Source organism: Suhomyces tanzawaensis (genome assembly GCF_001661415.1).
Source record: "Suhomyces tanzawaensis NRRL Y-17324 unplaced genomic scaffold CANTAscaffold_6, whole genome shotgun sequence".
Taxonomy (NCBI): Eukaryota; Fungi; Ascomycota; class Pichiomycetes; order Serinales; family Debaryomycetaceae; genus Suhomyces; species Suhomyces tanzawaensis.
In genome coordinates, this window is record NW_017963641.1 from 789,508 (window position 1) to 801,605 (window position 12,098).

A 12,098-nucleotide genomic window follows, 5' to 3' on the forward strand; every position below is an offset into this window, starting at 1 on the left:
AAACATTTAAGATCGAGTGAGCATGGCCGGTCACGTGCACAGTATGGATAAGGCACCACCACCAGTAATACTAATGTTGTACACTGACAGCTGGTAAGTAGTGGAATCCTCCGACGTGAAGGGTGCTTCCCGTTATAGACCTATTCGGAGTTGAGGGCTCGCCAGTTAGGACTCATTTATTCAAAATCAATATTTTAAGGCGATTCTGGCGGTGATGAAACTACTAGATAAATAGCTAAATAGAACGGAGATTACGCTACATGATCACTATCTTCAGCTAGTATACCATGATCCAACTATGAGTACTCTGACTTAAATTGAAGGCAACTGTATCATTTATTTTTCATATGTCTATGGCCCATCAATTGCCTCTTTTTAGAACCAATAGTCTCTTCCACCATTCAAAATCTCTCGATGGGTTCCTCGATTTCTTCAAGTAATCTGGGCGACGCCTCAGTCTTCAAGCTTTTGGGGATCCACAGCCATTCTTCGGGTTTTATGACCCCATTGAAGCAGAGAGTTCCAAAGACAAGAATAACAAACCCGGCGAATTGGAGCAACTTGAACTTCTCCCACCCCATGAAAATGGCAAGTGCCCACACGATCAAGGTTCTGCAGGTATCAACAGTGGATCTGGAGGTTGCAGAAAGAAGGTGGGTGATGGTGATGCCAAAGAAGTTGAAACCAGCAATGGAGATCATGATCAATATGGACGTGGAAAAGATCTCTTTGTTGTGGACAAATTGGGAGTATGCTTCGCCAATGTTAAATGGGGAGTCGATGAACTTGTCTGGAGACTGGACAGCTCCAAGCACGTAGTTGAGAATCACCAGCACCACTGAAATGGTCACGATGCCATAGAAACCCTCGCAGTACACCAACTTCATGGGTCTGATGGCCTTCTTGCTCAAGATGTGCTCCTCCACCACGAACTGCAACGCCTGGATGATGGTGGCAAACAGAATGAGGGCAATGCCAAACCACACCAAGGCTGCACTTTCCTTGGTGGCCTCTGCGGACTCGTCAGAGTGGGAACTGGAGCCACTGACCCCAACGACTCCCACACCGATAGTTACAAACGCCAATGCGATCCACTCCAACTTGGAGATCCGTCTCTTCAAGAAAAGCACCGACATGATCGCCACAAACAACACCACGGCTCCACGAGTCATCTGGTAGATGGACACTGGCACGTACACCAAGCCGATATTGAACAAGGTGGTGGCACACAAGTCACAGATGGCAGGAATGGCCAATTGCACGTTCTCGAACACCGAAATCAGGGTGTCTTCGTCCAGTTGGTCCTCGTCACCAATGGGAGTGTAGTCCTTCTTGCTTCTGAAGAGATTGGTTCTGTACATCAAGTAGTACACCAAAAGGATGCAGAACTCTCCCACGAACATCTGGAGCGACTGGAGTGCTGGCTGCTCGAAGTTACGATGCTTAGTAACATCGGGATTGTTGCAATGTCTCACACACTGGTTGTCTTGGTACTTGGTGAAGAGCGAGTTGGCAGCGCCTGTGATCAATGTTCCCACGACGATGACTATTACGCTGGCAGATCCCATTTTGGCTAGGGAATGCTGGTGTGTCGGCAAGGAGTTGTTAGAATTTATGGGGCTTATATACCATTGACAGTTTTATCCGTTCGTTAGCTGGCTCAATTTGGAAATTCCGAAGATTAGCGGGTGACTGTGCGCACGTGACGCGTTGGACTGCAATTGGCCAGAGATATTGTGTGGAGCTGATGGACAGAACAAGAGTGATGTGGGTATTAGTGGGTGCTGGCAGGTGTACTTTGGGCCTGCGATGGCGGCCGATATGATAGTCAGCTGGAAACTGGGAATTTGCATTTAGGAACGGGAGATTACGGGGATAGCCGAGGAAATAATAGGTGCGTATAGGGGACTAGGGGGCCTATTAGATGTTCTATCCAGTGTACACTCTTTCTCATCATTTGGCTGCGTGTACGTCTTGTTTGGCGTCGAATACACTTCCCCACAATTCGATGTGGTTATTGGTGTGCACACGTGATTAATTTGCGCCGCATGATGGGCATCGTGTTAGGAAACATCCTGTAAATTAAGTCGGCCATAACTTCTCCTAGAGACCGTTTTTAGTGCTGTAAGTGAACCAGTAGGTAGTCTACAAACATCAAATTACTCATGCCTAATATTGTAGCAATAAATCGCCTCTCTCCCGAGTTATTCTACAAACGAGGTCTATGTCTTTTTATTTTGAAATATTATTCCTTGTAACAGCACCAAAAAGAGCTCTTTCAGCCCAAAACTCACACAGACGATCCACAAGCCTATTTTGAATATATATGCCAACTAACTCTCGAACCAACCCTTTTGTTCCCCCAGCACTAGTTGCAAATCCTCCCTTCACTCCAGCGGACCCCCTGAGCTCGCTGACTAAGCCACACTCACAAATCCCAGATTTCTTATGTAATCACATGTTACCCGGCCGCGATATCTCGCTGTGAGCCATCGGTCTATAGGGAAAATTTTTCAAATCTACACTTAGTTTGATTCTATATCATTGTTGGATAACGGTTTAATTGAAAACCAATCGAACATATCGAGCAAATAGAAAGAATATCAAGACATAATGGCTTTCGGTGCTCCAAGAGGTAGAGGTGGTCCATCCAGAGGTGGATTTGGCGGTGGCCGTGGCGGTGCCAGAGGTGGTTTCGGTGGTGGCCGTGGTGGTGCCAGAGGTGGCTTTGGTGGTGGCCGTGGTGGTGCCAGAGGTGGTTTCGGTGGTGGCCGTGGTGGTGCCAGAGGTGGTGCCAGAGGCGGTGCTAGAGGCGGTGCCAGAGGTGGCCGTGGTGGTGCCAGAGGTGGTGCCAGAGGCGGTGCCAAGGTCGTCATCGAACCTCACAGACACGCCGGTGTCTTCATTGCCAGAGGTAAGGAAGATTTGTTGGTCACCAAGAACTCTGCTCCAGGTGAATCTGTCTGTGGTGAAAAGAGAATCTCTGTTGAAGAGCCAGCCAAGGAAGAAGGTGAAGCCCCAACCAAGGTCGAATACCGTGTCTGGAACCCTTTCAGATCCAAGTTGGCTGCTGGTATTATGGGTGGTATCGATGAATTAGGTATTGCTCCAGGTAAGAAGGTTTTGTACTTGGGTGCTGCTTCTGGTACTTCCGTCTCTTACGTTGCTGATGTTGTCGGTCCAGAAGGTGCCGTCTACGCCGTTGAATTCTCTCACAGACCAGGTAGAGAGTTGATCGGTATGGCCAAGAAGAGACCTAACGTGATCCCAATCATTGACGATGCTCGTCACCCACAAAAGTACCGTATGTTGGTTGGCATGGTTGACGTTGTGTTTGCCGATGTTGCCCAACCGGATCAAGCCCGTATTATTGCATTGAACTCCCACTTGTTCTTGAAGGACCAAGGTACCGTTGTTATCTCCATCAAGGCCAACTGTATTGACTCCACCGTGGACGCTGAAACCGTGTTCGCCAGAGAAGTGCAAAAGTTGAGAGAAGAAAGAATCAAGCCTTTGGAACAATTGACCTTGGAACCATATGAGAGAGATCACTGTGTTGTCGTTGGTCGTTACATCAGAAGTGGTTTGAAGAAGTAAGCGAGGTGCTGGACTGTTGTATGCATATATCTGTTCTTGTGCCAGGTTTCTGGTAGATTGTATAATAACTATAAATGAATTGTAATTGGAGTGAGTGTAGGTGATTGAAGCTTCAGGAGGAATTATTCAACAGGCTCCGTGGGTAATATAGTTCGCTGCTAGAGCTGTGGATTGCATATTGTGGCACTTTGATATGAGCTATTGCTGATAGGAAATACTCGGAAACTCATTTGAAGCTCCAAGTACAACAGAACTATCCTCCTCTGGTGTCGGTTAGGTCGATAACTAGTCTAAGAGTGCATTCAAATTACGATCAATTCTGTTGTTATGTAACAGGTACAGTCATGGCAGAGTCCCATTTATTTGATTTAATGAATATTAATATCAAATCAATGAAGTATACCATTAAGTATCGTAGATTGTGGATCGTTGATACTTATGGAAGTCTGCTCAATCTATGGAGCAGAACAATCGTCAATGTTGGAAAGCAACTTGTGATAAATAGAAAGAATAAATCATTCGTTGAAGAAACAGATAATAGGTTTAGAAGACCAATTCTGTGAGATATTATACTAGTATCATAGTATGGGTTTAGTATTTCTTGTACAGTCATCTAGAGAGAAAATACCATAAAATTATTAGTAATTGCAATGGGATAGGTGATCAAATATCTTGCTTCACTAAGTGTTCCTGCTGAATATCGGCAGGTGGATAATTTACATAGGTGGGTATTTGAAATACCGTGATTGTGGACAATTTTACTTCTTTATAGAGATCTGGAGTATGCTAGTCAGGTATTGCGTAACTCGGCCCGAATGGTTGGGCTTCAGAGTTATTATCAGGGTTATTAGGAGTATCAGTATCGTTATTAGCTAACTCACACTGATCTATTTTGCCAGAATTCGGTTTATGGTTTGCCAGTATCGTTCAGCTACACAGTATTAAATTGGTGGAAAGTCCCCCAATGTGTCAGCCATGGAATATTAGCAAAATGCATAAAAGGCTATTAGAAATTGTCACATAGCCAACCGTGAATGGCGAAACTTGCAAGCAAATGACAGTATTAACAGCTATTTCCAAAGTAGTAATACCACCCAATGATAATATTACTAATCCTGCTGGACCAAATGATACTCATTGGAGGCCCCCGTTCTACCTACATCAGTCTGTCTACCCCAGACCATACTTGTAGAGCACCTATCTCAAGACGAAGGATCTCTTGGAGTCAGGTTCTCATTAACAAGCAAACTTTACACGTTTCAGGCGGAACCCCAACGTGAGTTTTGCATTTTACTCACTGGTACCATATGGAAGTTACAGCCATCATTTCTATCTCTTCTGGGCGGCAACACCTCCATAAGCTCCACCAGCACTCACTATCTTCCACGCACTTCCACGCACTTCTATCCACACATCACCCATACTGTCCAGCATTCTACAGCGGCGTTGTTGCTCTGCTAGCCCCAGTGGTCCTTTTCGCAACACAATAAGCAACAGCCCAGCAAACACCGCTACATTTCCTCAGCAACTCCATCCAAGCTCTCCAAGTTGGCGTAATCCGTTCGTATGTTCCGGGCACTTGTCAAGAGCTTTAAGCGCTTTTCCAACACCGTTTCAGTGGCGCTCCGGCGGCGTTTGATCTGGTGTGGTTGCCATTCGCAGCTGTCACTCATTTTTGCTCCTCACTATGGGGAAAAAACAATCTCATTCTCACAACTATTACCATCAGATCTGTAAGCAACGCAGATAAGACGGAATCCACCACCTGGTCCTTGACGACAATCCTGCTTGCGAAGTGACCATCTCTGGCATCCAGTATCTGCTGTGTTCCAACCGTGATTACTGCGGCACGAGGTGAAACTGTGCAACCTTCTCATCCTGACACCATCCTCGAGCCATGAGCAGCATACGAAGAGGGGAGGAGTTGGGCACTCCAAAGACAGGCTCCGACCCCCACTCGGTGGAAGACACTGTCCACGCTCTGGACGAGCCTAGCGCCCCCCAAACAGACCCTCAAGTTGAGGAAGTCATCGAGATATCCGACGATGAAATCGAAGTCACCGACGTACGACCCACTGGCGACGCCACACGGAGACGAAGAAGTCCTCGGAGGGTGGTCCACATCGACGAAGACGACGATGATGACCTCCAGATCACAGGGTCCAACCCCAGCCCAGCTCCCTTGGCAAGTCTGTTACCCCCCCAACAGTCCCATCACCAAGACTACGACGACGACGACTTTGACGGGGAAATCGAGATAATCAACGAGCGTCCCATAGCACGTCCGCCAGGCCCCGCTCCATACAACGGCTCGCGAAGACCGGTATTGCCCCTGTTCAACCGCATCAACTCCATGGTCCATTCCCAATTTGGCCAGTCTGAAGGTCTCAGCAGGTCCCGAAACGGGTTCAGATCCCGGGTATGGGTACCATTCTCTGCCACGGGGAGAAACGCCCGTGGCAGGCGAGTCAGCAGCATCACCGAAAACCATTTGGCAGAGTATATCCACAGCATGTTGCAAAGGCAACAAGACCACCCGCATTTCGATGACTATGGCTTGGGAGACCCCGATGCCATTGAAAGCTCGATCATGAACCGTATCGAAAGGGAAAATGAATCGGCCATGGACCAACGTTTGGCAAACGAAAACATGTTCAATAGAAAGGTCTTGCAAGAAAAGAAAGAACAAGCCCTGAATGAAAAGCACGGGTACACAAACAACATCTCTCCACAACTCACTATTGGGTGTGAACTCTGTGGTGTTGTATTGGGAGAAGGTATCCCCTCGGATTTTAAACCCGACTCAAGATACAATGAGAACTTCGAGAAGTACATCAAAGAATATCGGGTGCAAGCCCCCTGGTTCTGTGCATTACAATGCACCTCCGCTGATATTGACCTCTCAAAAAGGATTTTTGCATCTAAGTGTGGACACGTATTTTGCGGCAGATGTGTTAAGAATATAGCTAACAGACCCAGAAGGACTAAGAATACACCCTTGGTTTATTCCATAACTAATCCTTCCTTGGTGTCGCCCCCAAAATGCCCGGGGCCAGACTGCAACAAAAAGTTCACAGCAAAAAACTTTTTGGAATTGTACTATTAGGTTTCACTTCTTCAGATTTTGGTTTAGTTTTGGGATTGTTGGTTTGATCGGTTTATTCGAATTGGCTATTAACGGAGTATTTTACATAGTTTGATATGTTAATAGAGAGAATTGAACATAGAAATGGGTAAATGAGACGAATTTGTAATTGAATCTAATCAATTCTAGCCTCAGATAATGTCAAAGGTTTGATGTTGTTTGAGAAGACCGAGGATCCAGACTTGAATCTATTAATCTTCTTCAACTTTTCACGAACCACCATGACGGGAACTGAAGATTTTGTAACCAAGTAATTGGACAAAGAACCCAACAATACCCCCTTAAGCGCACTTTGACCCTTTGAACCAACAACCACCAATGTCGGCTTCAAGTTGTCAATCAATTCGAGGATCAAGTGTCTTGGAATAGGATGATGAACAATTTCAATAACAATATGGATTTGAAGCTTGGTCAACTTGAGTAAATTGAGGACCTGTTGCTTGGCTTTAGTAAGCATGTTTAATCTATAAGCCTCGGCACTAGATTCATTTACGGAATGAGTTTTCAAATGATGGTTGTCGTTCTCCTCGATGACATAAATGATGAACAACACAGAGCCGTCAACCAAAACCGTACCAAGACACCATTCTAATGCAAAAATAGACTCAGGAGAAAAGTCCATACAAACCAAGAACATCTTAGGCTTTACTTTTGGGTTAATGAGTTGAAAGAAGTTACCCCTAGTGATGGTTTGTATGACTCTGGATTGACTTCTGTTGGAGTCGATTTCTCCTTCTCTGATGGTTTCGTTCAATATAGAGGCGAACTCGCTGTCCAATCTGTCTTCCACAGCGGAGGTGTATGGGATCATGAAGTCGGGATCGGACTCGACTTCATCTCCGTTTTTGTCCGATTTTTCTGGTTTGTCGGACTTGTCTGCTGGGGAGGGGATATGAGATGCGTTTTGGTTCTTTTCGATGATCAATCTTCTGTATGCTTGGTAGTTCTCCAACTTCTGTTTTCTGGCGAGAACGTCCTGGTCGGACTTGCTTAAGTCCAAGCCCTCCTGGCCGGTGAGCTTGTGCTTGTCGTTGGCCAACTTGTCCAAGGAGTCCTTGTCGATGGCGCTGCCGATGTTCTTGGCGGCGGCAAAAGCGCGTTCGTTAGCGGTCAACTCCTCCAACTTCTTGATGGTGCTCTGGTCGGTCAAGTTGGAGTTTTCCAAGATGGTGGAGATCTCATTGATCTTCTCGTCACGGCACGCGTAGTTGGGCAAGATGTTGCCGGTGTCGTCGTACTGGAACTTCTCGTTGGTGTCGTCGTCGGAGATGTGTTCTTCCTCGCTGACTTCGTTGTCCCACAACTCAGTGGCATCGTCGTCGTCGTTGTGCTTGGTCTTGGTGATGGTGCGGAGTCTTTCCAGCGGGTCGTGGTTTGTGATGGACCACTTGAGGTCCTTGCTGAACTCCTCGTTCAGAATTGACGACGACCTCGAGTTGTTGGTGGACCGCGAAGGCGACACCGATCTGCCTCTAGACTTAGAGCTGTTGATGATCGACAACTTCTCTGCGTCTAATCTGGACTGGCGACTCATGGAGGTTGGATGTTCTGCGGCTGGGGAGAATAGGCTGGCTGGCGGTTAACTTGGAGGAGTGGTAGAGGCTCTGTCAATTGGCTGGTGAGGCTTCGTAACGGCAGTAGGATGGTACTGACGATCTGAGTCTGTGATTGGCTGTTGGCTGTTGAGTGTTGGCTGACTATCTGACTGTCTGATGTGCTGATTGTCACAGATGGCCGGGGTAGATAACCCTGGCTGGACGATCCTTAAATGTTAGGTGCGGACAGTGGTGCCACGTGATCCGTGGGGTAGCATGACACGGCTGGCCACAGGGCCGTACCACGCCAAGAGGGACGGGGCGGGGGCAGTTTGGGCGGGGGCGAAGGAGCTGGCGAGAGGGAGGGATTGAATGGTAGTAAGGAAGATAGCACAGTAGGCGTGGTCTGGTGTACACTGGCAGCGTAGCTGGTATGCTGGTGGTGTATGTTGGCGGTGTATGCTGGTGGTGTATGCTGGTGGTGGTACTGGCGCAGGGAGACTCGCGGTGGGCCGACTCGCGGAGTCGCACGGCGGTCTGGAAGCAGCGAGAAGCTGCCACGAAGCCACGAGAAGCTACAGATGCAACAGCTCGAAGCACAAGCCACGAGAAGTACGGATGTTTGATGCTAGAAGATCTCAGGGAGGCACACGTAAGCATTTGGACACCTGGATGGCATGATGCCCAGGATGACTCCGTGGCCTCGTGCGAATCGCCTCGCCAGAAAACCGTCTTTCTGATTCTGGCACTGATGTCCTTTATCGCATGCTATCACCTCAAAAACTCATCTTGGCGCACGTCAACTGGTGGGGATCGGATATCTCGGCAGTCTGACAGGTGTAGCAAGAGCTTGCGAGGTTCCTGGCATGTTCGTGGCAAGAACTGAATTATCCCAAGGTAGGTGCTCGTCAGTAGGGATGGCCCATTAAATATTCCGGCCCAACTATTATTTCTGTCTTTGCTTCAATTATATCTCCCACTTAAAGACCAGAAATTAATCTCCTTTCAAATACACTTCTAGTATGAATTCCGCCTCTTTAATAGAGATCCCATGAGTGTTTGAGTTCCTACCATTACTTCAACTTCGGCAGAGTCAGTAAGAAAGAAAACAAGGGACCACCTCGCCATTTGTTTCTGTTTGCACTCGAGGAATCTAAATTCTCTGACCGTAATTATTGGGTACATTTCTAACATTTTCTGTTTATTCACCTTCCTCGAACATCGATTCCAACCCGAGAGTACACCGTAGAAGGATATGAATTATTTCTCTACACGCAACGCAGAACGATATAAATTCCAACCCTAGGCTGAATCGTGGGGGTGGCTTAAGCCATCGAAACAATCTTTACTTAAACTTTATGCATATCATCTATTATTGTAATGATTCAGCATTGTTCTTATTATGTACTACAGTTTTACGATAAGAAGTATCGCAGCATATAAGCGTCTATTAGGGTGGCCCATTCGGTCACTAAAGCAATGTGACTTAATAGCAATGGATGAAGAAGGTTACTAAATGTCTATGGGGTGATTCTCCAACAGGTCCCCAAAAATACCTGAAGTTGGAATATGGGGGAACCGAATCGTCTCAATTGAAGGATATGTGCTTTTGATGAGATGTATCTTGGTAATGAGGGAGTGTTATATAACATAGAAGTCTGGTTCTTCTGGATTTCTGAAATTTTGAATCCCTAAAACTTTCACCATCTCTCCCTCCCTGAACCCCTGACTCGGGGTCAACAGGTCGTACCTGAACGATACTGATTTTCTATAGTGACATTATGGCCTTAGTGATCCAAATAGTATACAGTTGATTGTTATTCCTGGTTGGCCATTTTTATATACCAGAAGCTGTTCCTATCTCACGGCTTAATCCTGTATTTATCTATGGTAAGCCTACTCTTCGTCGTCTTCGTCATCCTCGTCCAAAAACTCCACAAGAAGGTTTCCTCCTGAGGATAACTCCTTGCTCTCGCCCACAGTAGAGTTTCCTGAAGGTATCACTTTCTTTGGGAAAGGCTGTACTAGCTCAAATTTGAACGGGTACGCTTTATAGTACTCCTCTCTTGTGAGCTCCTCCGCAATAACCACCAATTCTTCCGAAACATCGTCAACGGGGTCTTCATCTAGCAAGAACAATTGTAACTCGACATGCAAGTATAATTGGTTCACCGTAAGAGACTTGTCCACGATCTCTACGAGCCTCTTTCCATTGGGAAGCTTGATGGCTATTCTAGAGGTAACCGTAGCGTTTTCTGGATTGGTTAAGTTGTGGCCCCGCAACTTGTCCAAATATGCTCTTCTAATGTTGACGGCATTCTCAGCTGCTAACGTTTGGTCTGCTTCCTGTTGCTTTTGGATCTTCTTGAGCCTGTCACGTTCGAGTGACTGCACGTACGCATCATCCTGCTGTTGCTTGATCAACCTGGCAAATTCCATCTCCTGCTGGTCGAACCTGGAGCTGACCAACTGAGGGTTGTACGACTCGAGCAACCCTGAGATACTCCTCAAGATTTTGTTTCCAGTGCTTGTTGAGTTTTCGGGGGTGATGAAGTGGCCTGGCAAGTTGGACTTGTAGAGAATTGACATGGAACTGAGTACGGTCTGGGGGTTGCTGGACACGTTACCAACCAACATGATGTATGGAAGCTTTTTGGCCTTGTATGTGAGGCCAATTTCGTGGGCTTCCCGTGAGTAGGAGGCGTTGGCAACGTGGATGAGCGTTTCCTTGTATGTGCCGTCTGTCTTGTTGAAAAGACTATGGAATTGGGGGTTTTCCACGAGGTTAGCCACGAACTGCTGGCTTTCGTCTGAGTCGTTGCAAAGGACCACCAAGAGCCAAACGTATGTCTTCTGTGCCTGGTCGTAGCTGTCGTTGAAGTTGGACAGCACGTTGTAGCTATCCAAAGCGACAGGAGGAGGCGAGACAGGGTCGTACTTGGCGTAGTCGAACGTCCTGGGGAACCTATTGGGGTCAGTGATGCGAGGCAACCCGTTGAATCCCAACAACTGCTTGACAGCCGAGTAGAGGATCTGCAACAACGCCTTGGGCACGATCAAGAGGAACCAGAGGAGTCTCCATACGGGTCTTTGGGCACCCTTATCGTCGTCCACCAGCGCCAGCTCCACCAGCTTTTCCCTGTCGTTGAGCGAGGCATGGATGCCGACCTCCAAGTGCCACGAGGACGATATTCTGGGGGCCTTGGGCAACCGTGGCATTAATGCATCCATGAACATCTGGCTCTGGAGGTTGACCACTTCGGAGTGACGACGGTGGATATCTTCAGTCTCGTGGGCTTCGACTCCTGACGTGAAAGCCGTAGGCGCCTCGTTCACGCCTGAATTGTCTGGTGGTGACTGGAGGTCTATGGCGTCGAAGCCAGAATCGAAGTATTGAGAAAGGGCGTTGTTGAGGTCATTGTTGTGGATGGAGAGAAGACGTGACGCCAGCTCGTCATGCTCGTCGCCCTCGAGGCCTGTGATGGCCTTGAACTGTTCTATTACTGACATGGTGGTAAGGAGGACGTGGTGTTGGACGCACGTGAGATCTGAATGGTGAGGGTGAGGTGGATGTTGGGGTACAGATTGTCTGGAAGTAAGAGAGAGACTTTCTGGGAAAGTAAGACTGTGTGTGAAGCAAAATGGTTCTTAGTAAGACTGCCTTGGGTAGGAAGACTGTCTGGGAAGTAAAATCGTCTGGGTGTAATTGGGAGACAGTTAGCGTAGGTGATTACTGGCAATTGCAGACTCAAATGGCAGCGGAAAATAGATAGTAGGAAGACCACCTTAGTAGAAAATAATGGATTAGGAGCATTCGATGG

At 47.3% G+C, this 12,098-nt stretch overlaps 5 protein-coding genes across 5 annotated transcripts; 2 read left to right on the forward strand and 3 right to left on the reverse strand.

Annotated features, from left to right (window-relative positions):
* Positions 1 to 401: 401 nt before the first annotated feature.
* Positions 402 to 1,568, reverse strand: CANTADRAFT_54274 (uncharacterized protein; the record flags this gene model as incomplete). The annotated part of the gene is made up of 1 exon (XM_020210307.1): positions 402 to 1,568. The coding sequence occupies one exon, from the start codon at positions 1,566 to 1,568 to the stop codon at positions 402 to 404; it is 1,167 nt and encodes a 388-aa protein (XP_020063148.1).
* A 1,045-nt stretch (positions 1,569 to 2,613) lies between these two features.
* Positions 2,614 to 3,597, forward strand: NOP1 (rRNA methyltransferase; the record flags this gene model as incomplete). The annotated part of the gene is made up of 2 exons (XM_020210375.1): positions 2,614 to 2,803; positions 2,846 to 3,597. 2 exons carry the CDS (start codon positions 2,614 to 2,616, stop codon positions 3,595 to 3,597), a joined length of 942 nt encoding a protein of 313 aa, XP_020063149.1.
* Positions 3,598 to 5,291: 1,694 nt separating this feature from the next.
* Positions 5,292 to 6,780, forward strand: HEX3 (SUMO-targeted ubiquitin ligase complex subunit). The gene has a single exon (XM_020208283.1). The coding sequence runs from the start codon at positions 5,495 to 5,497 to the stop codon at positions 6,701 to 6,703; it is 1,209 nt and encodes a 402-aa protein (XP_020063150.1). The 5' UTR covers positions 5,292 to 5,494; the 3' UTR covers positions 6,704 to 6,780.
* A 77-nt stretch (positions 6,781 to 6,857) lies between these two features.
* On the reverse strand, positions 6,858 to 8,276 carry CANTADRAFT_54685 (Imp2'p; the record flags this gene model as incomplete). Its single annotated transcript, XM_020210356.1, has 1 exon — positions 6,858 to 8,276. One exon carries the CDS (start codon positions 8,274 to 8,276, stop codon positions 6,858 to 6,860), a length of 1,419 nt encoding a protein of 472 aa, XP_020063151.1.
* Positions 8,277 to 10,173: 1,897 nt separating this feature from the next.
* CANTADRAFT_7494 (uncharacterized protein) lies at positions 10,174 to 11,787 on the reverse strand (the record flags this gene model as incomplete). The annotated part of the gene is made up of 1 exon (XM_020211127.1): positions 10,174 to 11,787. The coding sequence occupies one exon, from the start codon at positions 11,785 to 11,787 to the stop codon at positions 10,174 to 10,176; it is 1,614 nt and encodes a 537-aa protein (XP_020063152.1).
* Positions 11,788 to 12,098: the final 311 nt, after the last annotated feature.